The following is a 19,965-nucleotide window of genomic DNA, read 5'->3' on the forward strand; positions in this document are numbered from 1 at the left end:
TGTGAACTACACTCTGTTTTTATTACCCTGACTGTCTCTCTCTCTCAGACACACACACACACACACACACACACACACACTACTCCCCTGGCGTCAGACAACAACAACATTAGACTAACACTAGTGAGACACTTCATAATAACACAATGGGCCTGAAGAACTTAATCAAACAGTAGTGTCAAAGCCTCCCACCCACTCTCTCACACACACACACACACACACACACACACACACACACACACACACACACACACAAAGTATTTTACTGTAGAACATTTCTCTCTCACATGTGTGGGAAGCATCGTTGCCATGACGGTGCCTGAGTCAGTGCACAGCATAAAACCAAGAGAGAGACAGATTTTTTAGGCTGGGCTTTACAATCAGCATATGGTCGTGAGACGCTCAACGCTGAAACATTGCAAAGAAGAAAACGATATAAACAAAGGAGAGGAACGAGAGCGCGCTGAGACACTGGTGTTGTTTGAATGAGCTCAGTGAAGTCTCTCCCGGGACACAGTATGTGACGGGGGGGGGGCACAAAACGTCACTACACCTGCTGCGGGCTGGAATAAATGCACGATAGAGAGAGAAAGAGAGATGTCTCGTTTTCACTTTCTCAGTCGCACTATAAAGAGCTTGCCAAGGCAACTCCACGTGAATCAGATTTCTGGGAATAATCGTCTGTTTGGATAAGAAGGTTATTGGGCGGAAAGAAAACAAACAACAATGCCCCAACGACGCACCATTCATTCCTGGCGCTGCCTCTTGTTCACGCGGTCGTGCGGTATTTCCCGGTTGATTCCCATTATTGGAGAGTGTCAGTAGTAGGCGGTGACCGGAGCTGCATGCCTGCTGCCGGTGTCTCGAGCTGACCCGATCCCTACAGCCTGCCCCCGGTGTAGATATGACTTCCTGGCTACATAAATACGGTTACCCGACTCTGCATTGCGTGCTGCTCTGCGTGGTATTGGCCGCTAACATCATCGGCGGGAGCTCTCATTCCGGTGAGTGACAGAATATACCTGGATAGGTAGGTTAGGCTACTGTGGAATTAATGCACTCACTCATCATTAATAGATGGAAACATCATCATTGTGTGAATGGGTGAGACAGATGAAATAGTGAAAGAATCTTCAAGAATGAACTGTCAAATAATGATGATAGCTATAAATGTCCCAAATAATGATGATAGCTATAAATGTCCCGCCAGTAGTCCTTGCTCGACAATGTTTCGGCTGGTCGTCTGTCGCCGTTCGCAACGGAACGTCACACACACGTTTCAGTCAATGACAATCACATAGGCTTATCAACGCACTGCATCTATCAAATACATGTATCATACTGTTATATTCCCAGCTTTATATTATACATCTCTTCAGGAATTAGTCATGTTTATCATGGTATTTTTATTGCTCTATAAGTGACGTGACCAGCTTCGACTGATCAGGTACTGCTGTAGCCTACAGTGTTGTGTAATCTAGCTGTAACTGGCACAGTAATTAGGTTAGAGCTGCTTGTTAATTCACTAATTCAGCATTCATTATTTCACAAATTAGTAAACTGAGATCTGCAGCATTCCTCCCATGGCCTACATTACTGTACAATACCAGCCTCACAGGGAATACATGGGACCTGAGCCATAGATTGGTAGTAGAATTAGGTCCATAGTTCTAATGGATGTGAGACATTGTTTAGAAACACAGTATACTCTACAGTCTGTAGAAGAATTAGTCTGTAGACTAACTAGTCAGATTATTGTGTTTGACTGCAATGTGATTACTGACCTTGTGAATAACTGTGTGCATGAACTACACTGAAGCACCTGTTCACATGCACACGCACACACACACACTGATCTGTTGTGAGTCTACATTGTTCCTACATTGTTCCTGATTTAAACATGGTAATTGACAGAGCCTTACTGCTGCATGGTTAATGACTGTTCACACAGTCAGTCTTTCATGTGTTAATTCTCTCTCCTCTTCTTTCCTCTCCTCTATCCTTCTCCACAGGTGAGCGTGTATGTTCGTCTCCTCCTGTCTCATCGTGTTCAGAGTGCCTCCGACGCGGACCACAGTGTGCCTGGTGCTTTGAGGCGGTAAGAGAGAGCGAGATGGGGAGAATGAGAGACAGAGAGAAGGGGGACACAGAGAGAGGGAGAGAGGGGGACACAGAGAGAGAGAGAAGGGGGACACAGAGAGAGAGAGAAGGGGGACATGGAGAGAGAGAGAGAGAGAGAGAGAGAGAGAGAGACAAAGACAAAGGGGGACACACAGAGAGAGAGAGAAGGGGGGCACTGAGAGAGAGAGAGAGAGAGAGAGAGAGAGAAGGGGAACACTGAGAAAGAGAGAGAGAGAGAGAGAGAGAGAAGGGGAACACTGAGAGAGAGAGAGAGAGAGAGAGAGAAGGGGAACACTGAGAAAGAGAGAGAGAGAGAGAGAGAGAGAGGGGGACACAGAGAGAGAGAGACAAGGGACACACACACAGAGAGAGAGAGAGAGAGAGAGAGAGAGAGAGAAGGGGGACACAGAGAGAGAGAGAGAGACAAGGGGGGACACACACAGAGTGAGAGAAGGGGGACACTGAGAGAGAGAGAAGGGGGACACTGAGAGAGAGAGAAGGGGGACACAGAGAGAGAGAGAGAGAGAGAGAGAGAGAAGGGGGACACTGAGAAAGAGAGAGAGAGGGGGACACAGAGAGAGAGAGAGACAAGGGGGACACACACAGAGAGAGAGAGAGAGAGAGAGAGAGAGAGAGAAGGGGGACACAGAGAGAGAGAGAGAGAGAGAGAGAGAGAGAAGGGGGACACAGAGAGAAAGAATAGAGAGTGAGGAGTAGAGCATTCACATTAGTCTGTAGAGAAGGTGCTCTTTCTGACATGTCAGCACATAGATTAGTGACAGGGCCATTTGTGATTGGTAATTTAAACACTTCTACAGGCTCTGGCTTTATCTCTGTGTTTAGACTGTCATAGATAACGCACAAACACACTTTTCATGTGTGTGTGTCTGTCTGGGTTCTGCCGTAATCCTGGGTTCTTGTAAAGTACTACTCTGACCCAATAAGTGACCATGAGAACCTGTAAACTAGGACATCACAACCTCCTGAAAACACACACACACACGCGCGCGCATACACACACACACGCACACGCGCATACGTACACACATACGTACGTACACACACACACACACATACGTACATACACACACACACACACACACATGCATATACACACACACACATACATACATACACACACATACACACACACACACACACACACACACACACACACACACACACACACACACACACACCTTATCATTACCTGGGACACTGGTCTTGAGACCTTAAATGGGTTGGCTCACTGGTGCGTGAATTGGAAAGCACCCCTCCCCCCCCACACACACACACACACACACCCTGTCTCGGGGTGGGGTAACTCATTCTGAAAACTCCTCCAACATACACTGTCAGTTTATGTTAGTACCAGTCTATTGGGTCTGTTGTTAGGAAAGTCCCTGTATGACTGTGGTTTAGAGGGACTTAACAGAACCAGTGGTTGAAGTGGGCCGGAGCCAACCACAACGGAGAACTCTAGTGCGGGTTTCCCAGACACAGATCAAAGCCATACTCAATTGAAAATGCCTCTTAGTTCGGACTGCCTCTTAGACTATGTTTTACTGCTTGATTACAGACACCTCTTATATAATATTTTTATTGAATATTGACTCTGGTGTATATTCAGGCCTAACTCTTCATAGCAGTATTTACTGTTGTTTTGTTTCAGTAGTACCAGGCTATCAGAGGGCTGTTGTTTTGTGTCAGTAGTCCCAGGGTATCAGAGGGCTGTTGTTTTGTGTCAGTAGTACCAGGGTATGAGAGGGCTGTTGTTTTGTGTCAGTAGTACCAGGCTATCAGAGGGCTGTTGCTTTGTGTCAGTAGTACCAGGGTATGAGAGGGCTGTTGTTTTGTGTCAGTAGTACCAGGGTATCAGAGGGCTGTTGTTTTGTGTCAGTAGTACCAGGGTATCAGAGGGCTGTTGTTTTGTGTCAGTAGTACCAGGGTATCAGAGGGCTGTTGTTTTGTGTCAGTAGTCCCAGGCTATCAGAGGGCTGTTGTTTTGTGTCAGTAGTACCAGGGTATGAGAGGGCTGTTGTTTTGTGTCAGTAGTACCAGGGTATGAGGGGGCTGTTGTTTTGTGTCAGTAGTACCAGGCTATCAGAGGGCTGTTGTTTTGTGTCAGTAGTCCCAGGGTATCAGAGGGCTGTTGTTTTGCGTCAGTAGTACCAGGGTATCAGAGGGCTGTTGTTTTGTGTCAGTAGTACCAGGCTATTAGAGGGCTGTTGTTTTGTGTCAGTAGTCCCAGGGTATCAGAGGGCTGTTGTTTTGTGTCAGTAGTCCCAGGGTATCAGAGGGCTGTTGTTTTGTGTCAGTAGTCCCAGGGTATAAGAGGGCTGTTGTTTTGTGTCAGTAGTACCAAGGTATGAGAGGGCTGTTGTTTTGTGTCAGTAGTACCAGGGTATGAGAGGGCTGTTGTTTCGTGTCAGTAGTACCAGGGTATGAGAGAGCTGTTGTTTTGTGTCAGTAGTCCCAGGGTATCAGAGGGCTGTTGTTTTGTGTCAGTAGTACCAGGGTATGAGAGGGCTGTTGTTTTGTGTCAGTAGTACCAGGGTATGAGAGGGCTGTTGTTTTGTGTCAGTAGTACCAGGGTATCAGAGGGCTGTTGTTTTGTGTCAGTAGTACCAGGGTATCAGAGGGCTGTTGTTTTGTGTCAGTAGTCCCAGAGTATCAGAGGGCTGTAATCCTCTTTGACCAGGCACTCTAAAGCCCTAAACCATGACACAGTTGACACAGTCCAACTCACAGAAGTGTGTTTCTATACTGGGATTATTGTCTATGTTGTGTAATGTCACTGCAAGGCACTGCCTAGCTTCTAAACAATAATTTCAACTCACACGCACACAGTCCCACGTCCTCAGTATAATCACTTCTATTTCCAGTTATACAACTGAACATCAGAGTCAACTGACTCTGTTTCTATTCAGGCAATTCAGGAGATTAAAATCTCAGTTAAAGAAAATCGAAAATGAATTGCAATAAAAATGAATTTCAATTATGGTAATAACTTAGCTATTTATCCCTACTTCACTTACATAGTTAGTTACAGTGTAATTACACTTGCTATATAGTACACCTCTCCTGACTGGAGTGATTTGAAATTGGAATTGACCCCTGATATAATGTGCAGAGAGAAAGGTATGGGCCCTGATCTCCAACCCCTGACCTCTGACCCCTAACAGGGTTTCCTGGATGGAGCGGAGGTGGGAGAGCGCTGCGACCTGGTGGGGAACCTGGCAAGGAGGGGGTGTGGCCTAGAGTTCATAGAGCATCCAGAGGTCATGGTGGAGGTCAATGCTACGACCAGCAGCACTCAGGTGTCACCGGGAGAGATCACCCTCACACTCAGACCAGGTGAGGGGCAGAGTATAGCTGCCACTGAATAACTCACTGAATGGTGGACTGCACATATCCTGTTTTACTGTACGTCTTGATGTATGTCCGCTTTACAAGTTATTTGCTGTATGTTGTACACACACTGAACAAAAATAGAAACGCAGCAAGTGTTGGTCCATGTTTCATGAGTTGAAATGAGAGATCCCAAGACAATTTACATACACACAAAAAGCTTATTTCTCTTAAATTTGGTGAACAAATTTGTTTACATCCTTGTTTGTGAGCATTTCTCCTTTGCCAAGATAATCCACCCACCTGACAAGTGTGGCATATCAAGAAGCTGATTAAAAAGCATGATCATTACACAGGTGCACCTTATGCTAGGAAAAATAAAGGGCCACTCTAAAATGTGCAGTGTTGTCACACAACACAATGACACAGATGTCTCAAGTTTTGAGGGAGCGTGCAATTGGCATGCTGACTGCAGGAATGTCCACCAGAGCTGTTGCCAGAGAATTTAATGTTAATTTCTCAATCATAAGCCACCTACAACGTTGTTTTAAAGAATTTGGCAGTACGTCCAACCGGCCTCACATCCACAGACCACGTATATGGCGTCGTGTGGGTGAGCGGTTTGCTGATGTCAACGTTGTGAACAGAGTGCCCCATGGTGGCAGTGGGGTTATGGCATGGGCAGGCATAAGCTACAGACAATGAACACAATTGCATTTTATCTATGGCAATTTGAATGCAGAGAGATACCATGACTGAGGCCCATTGTCGTGCCATTCATCCACTGTCATCACCTCATGTTTCAGCATGATAATACTTGGCCCCATGTTGCAGGGATCTGCAAACAATTCCTGGAAGCTGAAAATGTCCCAGTTCTTCCATGGCCTGCATACTCACCAGACATGTCACCCATTGTGCATGTTTGGGATGCTCTGGATCGACGTGTATGACGGCGTGTTCCATTTTGCACCAATATCCAGCAATTTCGCACAGCCATTAAAGAGAAGTGGGACAATATTCCACAGGCCACAATCAACAGCCTGATCAACTCTATGTGAAGGAGATTTGTCGCCCTGCATGAGGCAAATGGTGGTCACACCAGATACTGACTGGTTTTCTGATCCACGCCCCTACCTTTAAGGCATCTGTGACCAACAGATGCATATCTTGATTCGCAGTCATGTGAAATCCATAGATTAGGGCATCATTTATTTATTTCAATTGACTGATTTCCTTATATGAACTGTAACTCAGTAAAATATTTGAAATGGTTGCATGTTGCGTTTGTATTTTTGTTCAGTATATATTGTCCTGAGCTAGGGCTGTGGCGGTCATTCTGTCAGCCCGTTATTGTCATGCGAAAGAGTGCCGGTCTCACAGTAATTGACCGTTAATTAACATAAACACATTTAGCATCTCCAGGACTCCACACATACAAGCTGCAAACAAGCCACTGATGCGTGCCTTTGGAACATATACATTTTTAAAAGTCAAATAAATCAATTTAATATACACCACCACAATGAATCCAATATTTATTTTAGTCAGGTCTAAAGAAACATTAAGATATGACAAAATGTCAGTATTTCAGAAGAACAGAATATGAGTTGGCCTACTGTATGTTATCTGTGTCACGGCCGTTGAAGGAAGTAGACCAAAGCACAGCGTGGTGAACGTACATATTCCCTTTATTTAGGATGACGCCGTCAAAAACAATACAAAACAACTGTGCCGCTTAAGGGCTATGTGCCACAAACAAAGTTAACTACCCACAATCACAGGTGGGAAAGAGGGCTGCCTAAGTATGGTTCCCAATCAGAGACAATGATAGACAGCTGTCCCTGATTGAGAACCATACCCGGCCAAAACAAAGAAATACAAAAACATAGAAAATAGAACATAGAATGCCCACCCAAATCACACCCTGACCAAACCAAAAATAGAGACATAAAAAGCTCTCTAAGGTCAGGGCGTGACTATCTGGCTGTGCTCCATTCCATGGGCTGTAGGCTTGTTCATTTAGCTGATAAGATATGCTTATAAGTCCTGTGCCATTATTTTATATTATATGATTTTATAGTAAGAAGAATATAATTGAACTGAATAAAATAGAAAGGATATTTTTCCCATTCTGGAGCCAGTGTTCATATGAAGTGGCTATGTTAAGTGTAAAAGTGATCATTTGAAACAGGTCCTATATGCTAGATTTCGAGTTATTTGTAACTTTAGTTCTGAATGATACAAACCTTAGAATGTCTTAGAAATCAAAACATTTATAGGCTGCATGACGCGACTACAGGCTATTGATGATTTGAGAAAGTAGCAAAAAAAGCTTGCGCTCTGTTCCTTGCCTCAGGGTACACAGCTGTTCTGATGGCGGGACAATAGAGTCCTGAGTACCAGGTCATTAGGACCTGATGGAGGGACAATAGAGCCCTGAGTACCAGGCCATTAGTGACCTGGTGGAGGGAGAATAGAGCCGTAAGTACCAGGCCATGAGTGACCTGATGGAGGGAGAATAGAGCCGTGAGTACCAGGCCATGAGTGACCTGATGGAGGGACAATAGAGCCCTGAGTACCAGGCCATTAGATCTTGATGGAGGGACAATAGAGCCCTGAGTACCAGGCCATTAGGACTTGATGGAGGGACAATAGAGCCCTGAGTACCAGGCCATTAGTGACCTGGTGGAGGGACAATAGAGCCCTGAGTACCAGGCCATTAGGACCTGATGGAGAGACAATAGAGCCCTGAGTACCAGGCCATTAGGACCTGATGGAGGGACAATAGAGCCCTGAGTACCAGGCCATTAGGACCTGATGGAGGGACAATAGAGCCCTGAGTATCAGGCCATTAGTGACCTGGTGGAGGGAGAATAGAGCCGTGAGTACCAGGCCATGAGTGACCTGATGGAGGGACAATAGAGCCCTGAGTACCAGGCCATTAGATCTTGATGGAGGGACAATAGAGCCCCGAGTACCAGGCCATTAGGACCTGATGGAGAGACAATAGAGCCCTGAGTACCAGGCCATTAGTGACCTGATGGTAGTTAGTGAGTTGGGTACTACCAAAGCAGGTCCAGAGTGCATGAGAGGAGATTACCATGACTAAACGGTCACATGGAATTTTACTGCGGTCATGACTCATGACTGCCGGCGTTTCCCAGTTTTACTGCTGCTTTCATTGCAATAATTCTGGTGAGTGATAATTCCAATGGTTGTTTTATTTCTAATAAACATGTGTGTAGGTGCTGAGGCCAGTGTGATAGTAGCAGTACAACAGTTAGAGAGGTATCCTGTTGATCTATACTACCTGGTGGACGTATCAGCATCCATGCAGGAAAACCTGGACCAGGTGAGTGACTGGTTATCTACATTATCTACATAACCTAAAGTATAATGTTTTTACAGCACAACTCTTAGCACTTTTAATTATCGAAATAAACTTTGATACGATTTCAGCTGAAATAGATCGATTTATGAAGACAATTGTATTTTTACCTTGACTAGGTAAGTGTTTACTCTTTACCGTGATTGGTTGGGTGTACAGTATGTAAATCTCCCTGATGTTTCCCTATTGGTGCAGCTGAAGACGGTGGGCGTAGCCTTGTCCCACCGAATGAGAGAACATTCCAGTGATTTGCGTCTGGGGTTCGGCTCCTTCGTTGACAAACCTGTCTCCCCCTACATCAATGTACACCCCTCTAAGATAAATAACCCCTGCAGGTAGGGTGGGACACACACATACACACCAACTCAGACACACCAACACACTGACAGAACCCTTTCAAGTTGCTGGACGGCAGGTATCTTCCTTCTTTCAATGATGAGTGACTCTCCCTCTCTCCACCCCGCACCCATCTCCCTCAGTGACTATGAGGTGAAGTGTCGCCCAGCCCATGGCTTCCACCACGTTCTTAGTATGACGGCCAACATGTCCGAGTTTACACGCATCATCAAGAGACAGAGGATATCAGGCAACATGGACACACCAGAGGGAGGGTTAGACGCTATGCTCCAAGCTACTGTATGTCAGGTAGGGACTGCATGTGTGTCTGTGTCTGTGTTGGTGTGGGTGTTTGTGTGTTTGGTGGCCCCTGCATGCTTTGACTCAGACCCCCTTTCAAGAAGGCATCCCATACCTTCGTGATGATGTCACTCACTGAAGAGGGGTGTGTGTGAGAGAGTTAGTGTGTATGTGTCAGGGAGAATGGTGGCATGCTGGGTCAGCAATGAGTAGTGCTGCTGGCATCTACTGGCACTATCACACACACACACACACACACACACACACACACACACACACACACACACACACACACACACACACACACACACACACACACACACACACACACACACACACACACAGTGGACGAAACCATCAGGGGACCTGAGTCAGAGCTTGCAGGGGGTAGACACACTCACTCCGTCCTCTCCTCACTTTCTTTCCCAGTAGCTCATACAGCGGGTGACACCATCAGTGTGGAATGGCAGGCTATACTTTCTAATTAGCCTTTCTTTCCCAGTAGCTCATACAGCGGGTGACACCATCAGTGTGGAATGGCAGGCTATACTTTCTAATTAGCCTTTCTTTCCAGAAGCATAGAATGAATTGACTTATCCTGACTGATCAGGAAATGAGTGAATAGACAATGAGATGAAAATACAGTATGGATGAATCTCCCTGTCTTTCTGTCTGTCTGTCTGTCTTTCTTTCTCTCTCTCTCTCTCTCTTTCTTTCTCCCTCCTCCACCTCCCCTATACCCTCTCTTTCTCTCCCCCTCTCTCTCTCTTTCTCTCCATCAGGGTGAGGTGGGTTGGCGTGGGGAGGCCAAGCGTCTGTTGTTGTTGATGACAGACCAGCCTTCTCACCTGGCGTTGGACAGCAGACTGGCTGGTATAGTCACACCCCATGATGGCCTCTGCCATCTGGAGAACAACGTCTATATGGAGAGCACTACCATGGTGAGACACACACATACACACACTACCATGGTGAGACACACACATACACACACTACCATGATGAGACACACACATACACACACTACCATGGTGAGACACACACATACACACACTACCATGGTGAGACACACACATACACACACATACACACACTACCATGGTGAGACACACACATACACACACTACCATGGTGAGACACACACATACACACACTACCATGATGAGACACACACATACACACACTACCAGGGTGAGACACACACATACACACACTACCATGGTGAGACATACACACACATACACACACTACCATGGTGAGACACACACATACACACACATACACACACTACCATGATGAGACACACATATACACATACTACCATGGTGAGACACACACATACACACACTACCATGGTGAGACACACACATACACACACATACACACACTACCATGGTGAGACACACACATACACACACTACCATGGTGAGACACACACATACACACACTACCATGATGAGACACACACATACACACACTACCATGGTGAGACACATACATACACACACATACACACACTACCATGGTGAGACACACACATACACACACTACCATGGTGAGACACACACATACACACACTACCATGGTGAGACACACACATACACACACATACACAAACGGGAGAACACGCACTCGTGCACACAAACACACATACTTATATACACCTATGAACGCATGATGAACACACACATACACACAGAGAACACCAACATGGCTTGTCTATCTGTCTCTGTTAGGACCATCCCAGTTTAGGCCTGTTGGCTGAGAAGCTTCTAGAGAACCACATCTACTCTCTCTTTGCTGTGGAACAACTACAATATCAGTGGTATGAGGTAATCTCTCTACACACACAACTCTCTCTCTGCTGAGCTCTAACACACACAAACCCATCGCACGCCAATTAATTAACATTGTCTCAAACTGAGTCCCCCAGACTCAGTGTCCCTTTCTCTTTAGCCCTGGAATTAACATATCTGTCTCTGTCTCTCTATTTCTCTTTCGCTATCTCTTTCTCTCTCTATTTCTCTTTCTCTATCTCTTTCTCTTTCTCTATTTCTCTTTCGCTATCTCTTTCTCTTTCTATTTCTCTCTCTATTTCTCTTTCTCTATCTCTTTCTCTTTCTATTTCTCTCTCTATTTCTCTTTCTCTATCTCTTTCTCTTTCTATTTCTCTCTCTATTTCTCTTTCTCTATCTCTTTCTCTTTCTATTTCTCTCTCTATTTCTCTTTCTCTATCTCTTTCTCTTTCTCTCGTTCTAGGAGTTGGTCAGGTTGCTACCAGGCTCCAATCTTCTGTTCCAGGCTCCCAAACTTATAGACGTGGTGGTGGATGCATACAAGGTAACACACACACAGAAAAGAAAAACCACTGGTGGGAGCGGGATGTTGTTAGGTGGGTGGAGGAGTAAGGGGAGGGTAAAGGTTTGGCATGGCTCAATATAATCTATCTCACCCCGGGGCACAGAACAAACCATTGTTCTGTACGGGAATCTGCCAACTCCACAGATCTGCACACTCTGTCTGTACACACACACACACACACACACACACACACACACACACACACACACACACACACACACACACACTTACACACACACACACACACACACACACACACACACACACACACACACACACACACACACTTACACGCACTTACACACACACACGCACTTACACACACACACACACTTACACACACACACTGACTTACACACACACACGCACTTACACACACACACACTTACACTTACACACACACACACTTACACACACACACTGACTTACACACACACACGCACTTACACACACACACACACACTTACACACACACACTGACTTACACACACACACGCACTTACACACACACACACATACAGTAAATCCGCAGAACAGAGCCTGGCATTATTAAGGCTATTTCTTCTCCACCATATATTTGGACCCGCCTTTTTTCCCATCAGCCTCTCTATTGATCAGAGGAACGGAGAACAATGGAGGCTTTCTGAGAACATGTGACAACCTGTTCTCTCTCTCTCTCTCTCTCTCTCTCTCACTCACCCTCTCCATAACCCTCACCTTCATCCTCGCCCTCACCCTCTCCCACACCCTCTCCCTCTCCCTTTTCTCTTTCCATAACCCTTACTCTCACCTTCTCCATAACCTTCTCCCTTTAACCTCTCCATAACCCTCTCCCTCACCCTCACTCTCTCCATAACCCTCACCCTCTCCATAACCCTCACCCTCTCCCTCACCCTCTGTCCTTCCTTTTTCTCCTGCTCTCCTCCTCTTCTTGCCTCATTGCCCACCCCACTCTCTCTCTCCCTCTCTTTCTCTTTCCACCACTCTCTCTCACTCTCTCTCTCTCTTTCCACCACTCTCTCTCACTCTCTCTCTCTTTCCACCACTCTCTCGCCCTCTCTTTCTCTTTCCACCACTCTCTCTCACTCTCTCTCTTTCCACCACTCTCTCTCACTCTCTCTCTCTTTCCACCACTCTCTCTCTCCCTCTCTTTCTCTTTCCACCACTCTCTCTCACTCTCTCTCTCTCTTTCCACCACTCTCTCTCACTCTCTCTCTTTCCACCACTCTCTCTCACTCTCTCTCTCTCTTTCCACCACTCTCTCTCACTCTCTCTCTCTCTTTCCACCACTCTCTCTCACTCTCTCTCTCTTTCCACCACTCTCTTTCCATCTGTCTCCTCTAGAGGTTGTTGTCAGTTGTCCAGGTGTCTGTGTCAGTGGAGGACAGAGCATTCAGCCGTTTCCTGGTCAGCGTCTCTCCTCTCTGTCCGGAAGGATCTGTATCCCACGACAACCGCAGCTGCTCCAACGTCCAGCCCAACCAGACGGTACACACACACACACGCACACACACACACACAATCACACACGCATGCATGCACACTCACGCACACACACACGCACTTGTCAAGTGGCGGTGGGTCTGAGTGTGTACACATGCGCACGTTTGTGTGTATGTGCGTGTGCATGTGTGTGTTTCTTACAGAGGTAGGCATATTAGTGAATAATCTGAGTAGATTATGACTCAACACATTAACTTGTCATTTGATTATCAGCTGACCTGTTGTTATTGTTTGTGAAAAGCTCCTTTATCAGATATAGTATTTCAGCGTATATAATCTAAGAAGCAAAATCTGAATTTTCTCATAGTCCCACATCGAAGTAATTTAGGATTCATCCGACTCATAAAACATTGTTTAGGCAAATCACCCTGTTGTGTACGATGATGCCATATGGTTGAGTCTACTTTTAAATGTATGAATAGGGCCAATGTCTTGAGGTTGAATGTCAGCTCTGCTCACTCAAACTCTAACTCCAGTCTCCTCTCTACTCATTCTATTTCTATGCAGGTCTACTTCAACATCACCATCGGTCTGCACTCCTGTCCTGACGATGATGATGATGACGTGGTCCAGGTCTTCGTCAGGCCCGTGGGTTACAATGAGTCATCCATCATCAAGGTTCACTCACGATGTCGCTGTCACTGTGGACCGGACTGGCATTGCCACGACGATACCACACATCAGTCAACGTGTGGTGAGGTCACCCCAGATACAGACCGTAATAATCAAGACATGAACAATCGGGACATGCACACACACACACCGGACCTAGACCCAGAGCACACACCCACACGCCCTCACACACACACACCGGACCTAGACCCAGAGCACACACCCACACGCCCTCACACACACACACCGGACCTAGACCCAGAGCACACACCCACACGCTCTCACACACACACACCGGACCTAGACCCAGAGCACACACCCACACGCCCTCACACACACGGACCGGAGTGGTCACGGCAGTGTCGTGCGGAGGGATCGGGGGTGGACTGTAACGGTCGGGGAGTGTGTGTGTGTGGGAAGTGTGTGTGTGAGAGGAACAGTCTAGGAACAGTGTATGGACAGTACTGTCAGATGGACGACTACTCCTGCCCCTACCAACACGGACTACTGTGTGGAGGTAATACACACACACGTTGTGCACACACAGACACACACACACACAATGTACATTTCACATCTTACGAGCTAAATCTTATTCACTTACTCACACTGTAACAGGTGGTAGACTACAATCTCTCTCTCTCCCTCTCTCCTTCAGGGCGAGGTATGTGTGTGTCTGGTGATTGTGTATGTGAAGAGGGCTGGACAGGAGAGAGCTGCAGGTGCCCAGTCTCTACGGCAATCTGCCTGTCCGACAACGGGTTGCTATGCAGCGGGCGTGGCAGGTGTGTGTGTGGCAGATGTGTGTGTGACAACCATCAATATTCCGGAGCATTTTGTGAGAGATGTCCCACCTGCCACAGCTCCTGTCAGTCACACTGGTAAGGCTTCAGCTCAGCGGGCTAACACAGTTTGGTGCCGTGCATTCTGATGACCTGGGTTCATACGCGGTCGGTCCCGTCACGTCAACCACCCTGGTAATCATTCCCTCTTTCTCGCTCTCTCTTCTCTCTCTCTCTCTTCTCTCTTCTCGCTCTCTTTCTCTCTTCTCTTCTCTTATCCTCTCTCTCTGTCTCTGTCTGTCTCTGTCTCTCTGTCTCTCTTTGTCTCTCTCTATCAGGAGGTGTATAGACTGTCACTTGTCTCACGGTCTGTCTCAGAGAGAGGCTGGGGAGTGCAACCATACCTGCATCCCATTAGTGGGTTACGTCAATGATGTCACAGGTAGAATGGGGTCAGGGGTTATACCAGACAGAAGCACATACTCGCACACAAACATGTCATTATGGTCTGCAAAAAAAATAAAATGTAAACGACATTTGTTCAGTTCATTCTCTCTCTCTTTCTCTTGATCAAAGTTGATGGGATAAACATTCATTTTCTCTGTCTCTTTCTCTCTCTCTCTCTCTCTGTGTGTGTCTCTCTCTCTGTGTCTCACTCACTCTCTCTCTCTCTCTCTCTCTTTCTCTCTCTCTCTCTCTGTGTCTCTCTCTCCAGTCCTACTAGGCCAGGTATGGAGACAGTGTGTGTATAAGAAAGACAACTGTTACTATCGCTTCCACACTGCACTTGTCTCAGGAAATACTCTTCTACATTTCAACACACAACCTGGTGAGACACACACACGCACACACATACACACACACACTGTGTAAGTGCAAGTTGCAACAATTGCACCCCACCACCTCTAGAAACAGCACTATTCATTGTGTGTCCCACTCTCCCCTCTGTCTCTCTCCCCAATCTTCCACCCTCTCTCCCTGTCCCCGACCCCACATGCCTCCTCCACTCTCTCTCTCTCTCTCTTCTCCCGCCTCTCCCCCCTGTATTCCCGAACACTCCCACTCCCGGTTGCGGAAGCCAAGTTTCCATGGCAACAGTTATAAATGTCAGAGTAGAACTTTAGTCTCTTTGTCTGAGGATGAGGCCGATCTCTCTTTGTGTGTGTGTGTGTGTGTGTGTGTGTGTGTGTGTGTGTGTGTGTGTGTGTGTGTGTGTGTGAGGACAGTGGTACTTTGTAACTATTTCAGGGTCAAATTTTGGTGTGTTGGGTCTGTGTGTCCCTATATGCTACAATGGATAGAGATAAAGTACTCACAACTTTGTGTGTGTGTGTGTCTCCAGAGTGTGTTTCCAGTAGGCGGTATGTGGGGACCTTCCTCAGTGTGTGTGTGTTGACGTTCCTCCCTGGCTTGGTGATGCTGGCTGTGCTGGTGCTGCTGCTGCACAGACGATCTTTGCCACAGGGTGGCGCCACTGATCAACAATACAACCCCACTGGCAAGGTAAGATTCTCCAATACCTTATCTTCACACAGAAACACACTTGTGTGCATGTTTCTAACTGCCTGTGCATGTTGTATCATTAGGATCTGTCACACGTCCCAAAGACCAATGAGAAGACGGTATCCTACAGGAGGGACCGCCCCCCGGGCCCTGACCGACCAATGGAGATGCATATCACCGTTCCCAAGATGCCCCTGGGCGAACCCTGGCAGTAAGGGGTCAGGGGTTAGAGGTCAACGGTTGAAGTGGGCCAATGCTGACCGGTACAGAAAAGCAGCAACTCTAATGTTATACTGCTTGAGAACCGGCACCTGTGAAATACAGGTACAGTAAAATGACAGTGAGCAGGGCTACAGGAATCTTCTCTCAGTACACTTGCACTGGTTACAGGTTAGGGGAAGGATAGTAAATCATGAAAAACTGGACAGAGTAACACTCCAAACAGGAGTCTTGTTACTGATACTGTAATATTATGTGGCTTTATGGACTGGCAGCCATTGAAAGGTACTGAACATTGATCGATTTATCAATGCTAAATATTTATGCTTTTATTACAGAGAACACTACAAGTTTATTAGTTTACTTGATCTCTCTCTCTCTACTCAACCTGTGTGTCCTGCGTTAGCTTGCCACCTAGTGGTCAGTGGTGAAACGACATAACAGAATGGGATGAATGAATAATTGGATGAAGGAATGAATGAATGAATGAATGAATGAATGAGTGAATGGTGACCTTGCACCAGCAGTAACGTGTGAATATGTGACACTCCACAATCATTACCTTTTTTTTTTACCTACCGCCAAATCTACTTGATTTCTTTATTCTATGTGCCTGGCATAACTGGAGTTTTGAGAGGACAGGTAGCCTCCAACGGTTGTTAATGTACAGTATCTAGTTTTAATATTTGAAACAAGCATTAATTTAAAATTAGCATACTTGTGGAGAGACAGAGTAGAGATTTGCACTAGCATCGTTACGTAGCATGATAGGTCGTAGTGTTGTCAGACTACTGAGTGCTAATTGGCTCCTGAACTATTGGGAAGGCTGCTGATTGGCTCCTAAACTACTGGGAAGGCTCCTGATTGGATCCTGAACGTTCCATAATACACTTCTATCTACAACAATTCCAGTAAACAAAACTATGAATAATATTTAATAATGCATTTGTTGCATGTTTTCTTTACATCTGATGTTTGATGTTTACAGCATTCATTAGCTGCTAATTTATTTAGTCCATAACACTAATATTATTATTTATTGTGATTTATTTCAAAAAAAAATAATGTTTATTGTCATTTTTGTATTCTATTTTTAATTAAAGGTACTGACTGCCTACAGGGCTGTAATATTACAGGACTGTATCTCAATGTTAAATGAATCAGTAATTATAAAAATGATCTCTCTAACTGGCAGACTTGGGTCAAATACTTTCAAAAACTGGTATCACATTATTAGAATGGTACCCATTGTCTCACGTCAGAAAGCTTGACAACCTTGTCTGCATAGTTCATGGCCAGTCTGAAGACAATGAAGGGCACCTACTGCACATTTGGAAAGTATTCGGACCCCTTGACTTTTTCCACATTTTGTTACGTTACAGCCTTATTCTAAAATGTATTAAATTATTTAATTTTCTCATCAATCTACACACAATACCCCATACTGACAAAGCAAAAACAGTTTAGAAATCTTTGCAAATTTATAAAAAACAGATATATCACATTTACATAAGTATTCAGACCCTTTACTCAGTACTTAGTGGTGATTACAGTCTTCTTGGGTATGATGCTACAAGCTTGGCACACCTGTATTTGGGGAGTTTCTCCCATTCTTCTCTGCAGATCCTCACAAGCTGTATCAGGTTGGATGGGGAGCGTTGCTGCACAGCTATTTTCAGGTCTCTCCAGAGATGTTCAAGTCCGTGCTCAGGCTGAGCCTCTCAAGGATATTCAGAGACTTGTCCTGAAGCCACTCCTGCGTTGTCTTGGCTGTGTGCTTAGGGTCGTTGTTCTGTTGGAAGCTGAACTTTCGCCCCAGTCTGAGGTCCTGAGCGCGCTGGAGCAGGTTTTCATCAAGGATCTCTGTGTACTTTTTTCCGTTCATCTTTCCCTCGATCCTGACTAGTCTCCCAGTCCCTGACGCTGAAAAACATCCCCACAGCATGATGCTGCCACCACCATGTTTCACCGTAGGGATGGTGCCAGGTTTCCTCCAGACGTGATGCTTGGCATTCAGGACAAAGAGTTTAATCTTGGTTTCATTAGACCAGAGAATCTTGTTTCTCATGGTCTGAGAGTCCTTTAGGTGCCTTTTGGTAAAGTTCAAGTGGGCTGTCATGTGCCTTTTATTGAGAAGTGGCTTCCGTCTGGCCACTCTATCATAAAGGCTTGATTGGTGGAGTGCTGCAGAGATGGTTGTCCTTCTGGAAGGTTCTCCCATCTCCACAGAGGAACTCTGGAGCTCTGTCAGAGTGACTATCGGGTTCTTGATCACCTCCCTGACCAAGGCCCTTTTTCCCCGATGGCTCAGTTTGGCCGGGCGGCCAGCTCTAGGAAGATTCTTGGTGGTTCCAAACATCTTCCATATAAGAATGATGGAAGCTACTGTGTTCTTGGGGACCTTCAATGCTGCAGAAATGTTTTGGTGCCCTTCCCCAGATCTGTGCCTCGACACTATTCTGTCTCGGAGCTCTACGGACAATTCCTTCAATCTCATGGCTTGGTTTTTGCTCTGACATGCACTGTCAACTCTGGGACCTTATATAGACAGGTGTGTGCCTTTCTAAATCATGTCCAATCAATTGAATTGACCATAAGTGGACTCCAATCAAGATGAATCCATTTTAGAATAAGGCTGTAATGTAACAAATTGTGGGAAAAGGAAAGAGGTCTGAATGCTTTCTGAATGCTCTGTACATAAGGATTTCGTTACAGGTGCATAACCCACAAATAAGTCATCCATAAGCAGCGCTTACGTTTTTTTACAAAATTCTTATGTCAAGTTGATCATTTCAGCACATCAGTCAGTTTGTGCGGTACAATGAAACTAATGCAATAGTCCCAAAAGTTCAAACTCAAAGATAAATTAAAGCTCTAGCTATTTGACATGTATTTGACCTCAGACTGCTAACTGGGCATTGTGTTTGTATAATAAAAGCACGTTTGTGTATATTTTCTGTAAATGCATGTGATTAAGAGTTCCTGTAACATGAATGTTTTAATGAAATTATTATGTGTTAGATTTGAATTGATGTCTAACTCGTTCTGATTCTTTATAAACCTCAAGTGTGTTCACTCATTAGTAAATGTATCATAAGCTGAAGTGACTATCCATTCATTGAGTTTATTAGACAGTGCAATAGACATACAGCCACACCACACACCAATGCAATTGAAGACATATGACCTAGTCATATTGTACAAAATAGAGTTGATGCACAAGAATAAAGCAGGAAAGCATGTGGTCTTTTCTATTCCTTCATGATTTGTGTGGTTTCTCCTTCCCCTCCAATCAACCACGCCTCCAATCAACACACACACACACACAACCAACAACGCCTCCACAGACACACACACACGCACCTCTGGCCTGCAGACTGCTTTCGTTGCCTAGCAACCCCCCGAGAAGGGCGGGAACGGAGGAGGTTCGGCTTCCGAGGTAATTACAGAGTCCACACCAGCAGACATGTTTCCATGGCACCGCAGGTG

The 19,965-nt window shown here is 45.7% G+C and overlaps 1 protein-coding gene across 1 annotated transcript; it reads left to right on the forward strand.

Moving 5' to 3' along the window:
- Positions 1 to 267: 267 nt before the first annotated feature.
- Positions 268 to 19,738, forward strand: itgb8 (integrin subunit beta 8). The gene is made up of 16 exons (XM_036953248.2): positions 268 to 1,004; positions 2,013 to 2,098; positions 5,307 to 5,478; positions 8,718 to 8,824; positions 9,056 to 9,195; positions 9,340 to 9,505; positions 10,279 to 10,437; positions 11,233 to 11,328; positions 11,756 to 11,836; positions 13,202 to 13,345; positions 13,868 to 14,489; positions 14,631 to 14,853; positions 15,093 to 15,196; positions 15,470 to 15,583; positions 16,097 to 16,257; positions 16,341 to 19,738. The coding sequence occupies exons 1-16, from the start codon at positions 905 to 907 to the stop codon at positions 16,470 to 16,472; spliced, it is 2,607 nt and encodes an 868-aa protein (XP_036809143.1). The 5' UTR covers positions 268 to 904; the 3' UTR covers positions 16,473 to 19,738.
- Positions 19,739 to 19,965: the final 227 nt, after the last annotated feature.

The sequence above is a fragment of the Oncorhynchus mykiss genome, chromosome 18, assembly GCF_057628025.1.
Source record: "Oncorhynchus mykiss isolate SJ-2025 chromosome 18, ASM5762802v1, whole genome shotgun sequence".
In the NCBI taxonomy this organism is placed as follows: domain Eukaryota; kingdom Metazoa; phylum Chordata; class Actinopteri; order Salmoniformes; family Salmonidae; genus Oncorhynchus; species Oncorhynchus mykiss.

Excerpts from the sequence above, each read along its gene's own strand:
- itgb8 (XM_036953248.2), top strand. The coding sequence starts at position 905 with ATGACTTCCTGGCTACATAAATACGGTTACCCGACTCTGCATTGCGTG. Across the intron at positions 5,479-8,717 it reads CACCCTCACACTCAGACCAG|GTGCTGAGGCCAGTGTGATA; the intron begins GTGAGGGGCAGA and ends ACATGTGTGTAG. Across the intron at positions 16,258-16,340 it reads AATACAACCCCACTGGCAAG|GATCTGTCACACGTCCCAAA; the intron begins GTAAGATTCTCC and ends TTGTATCATTAG.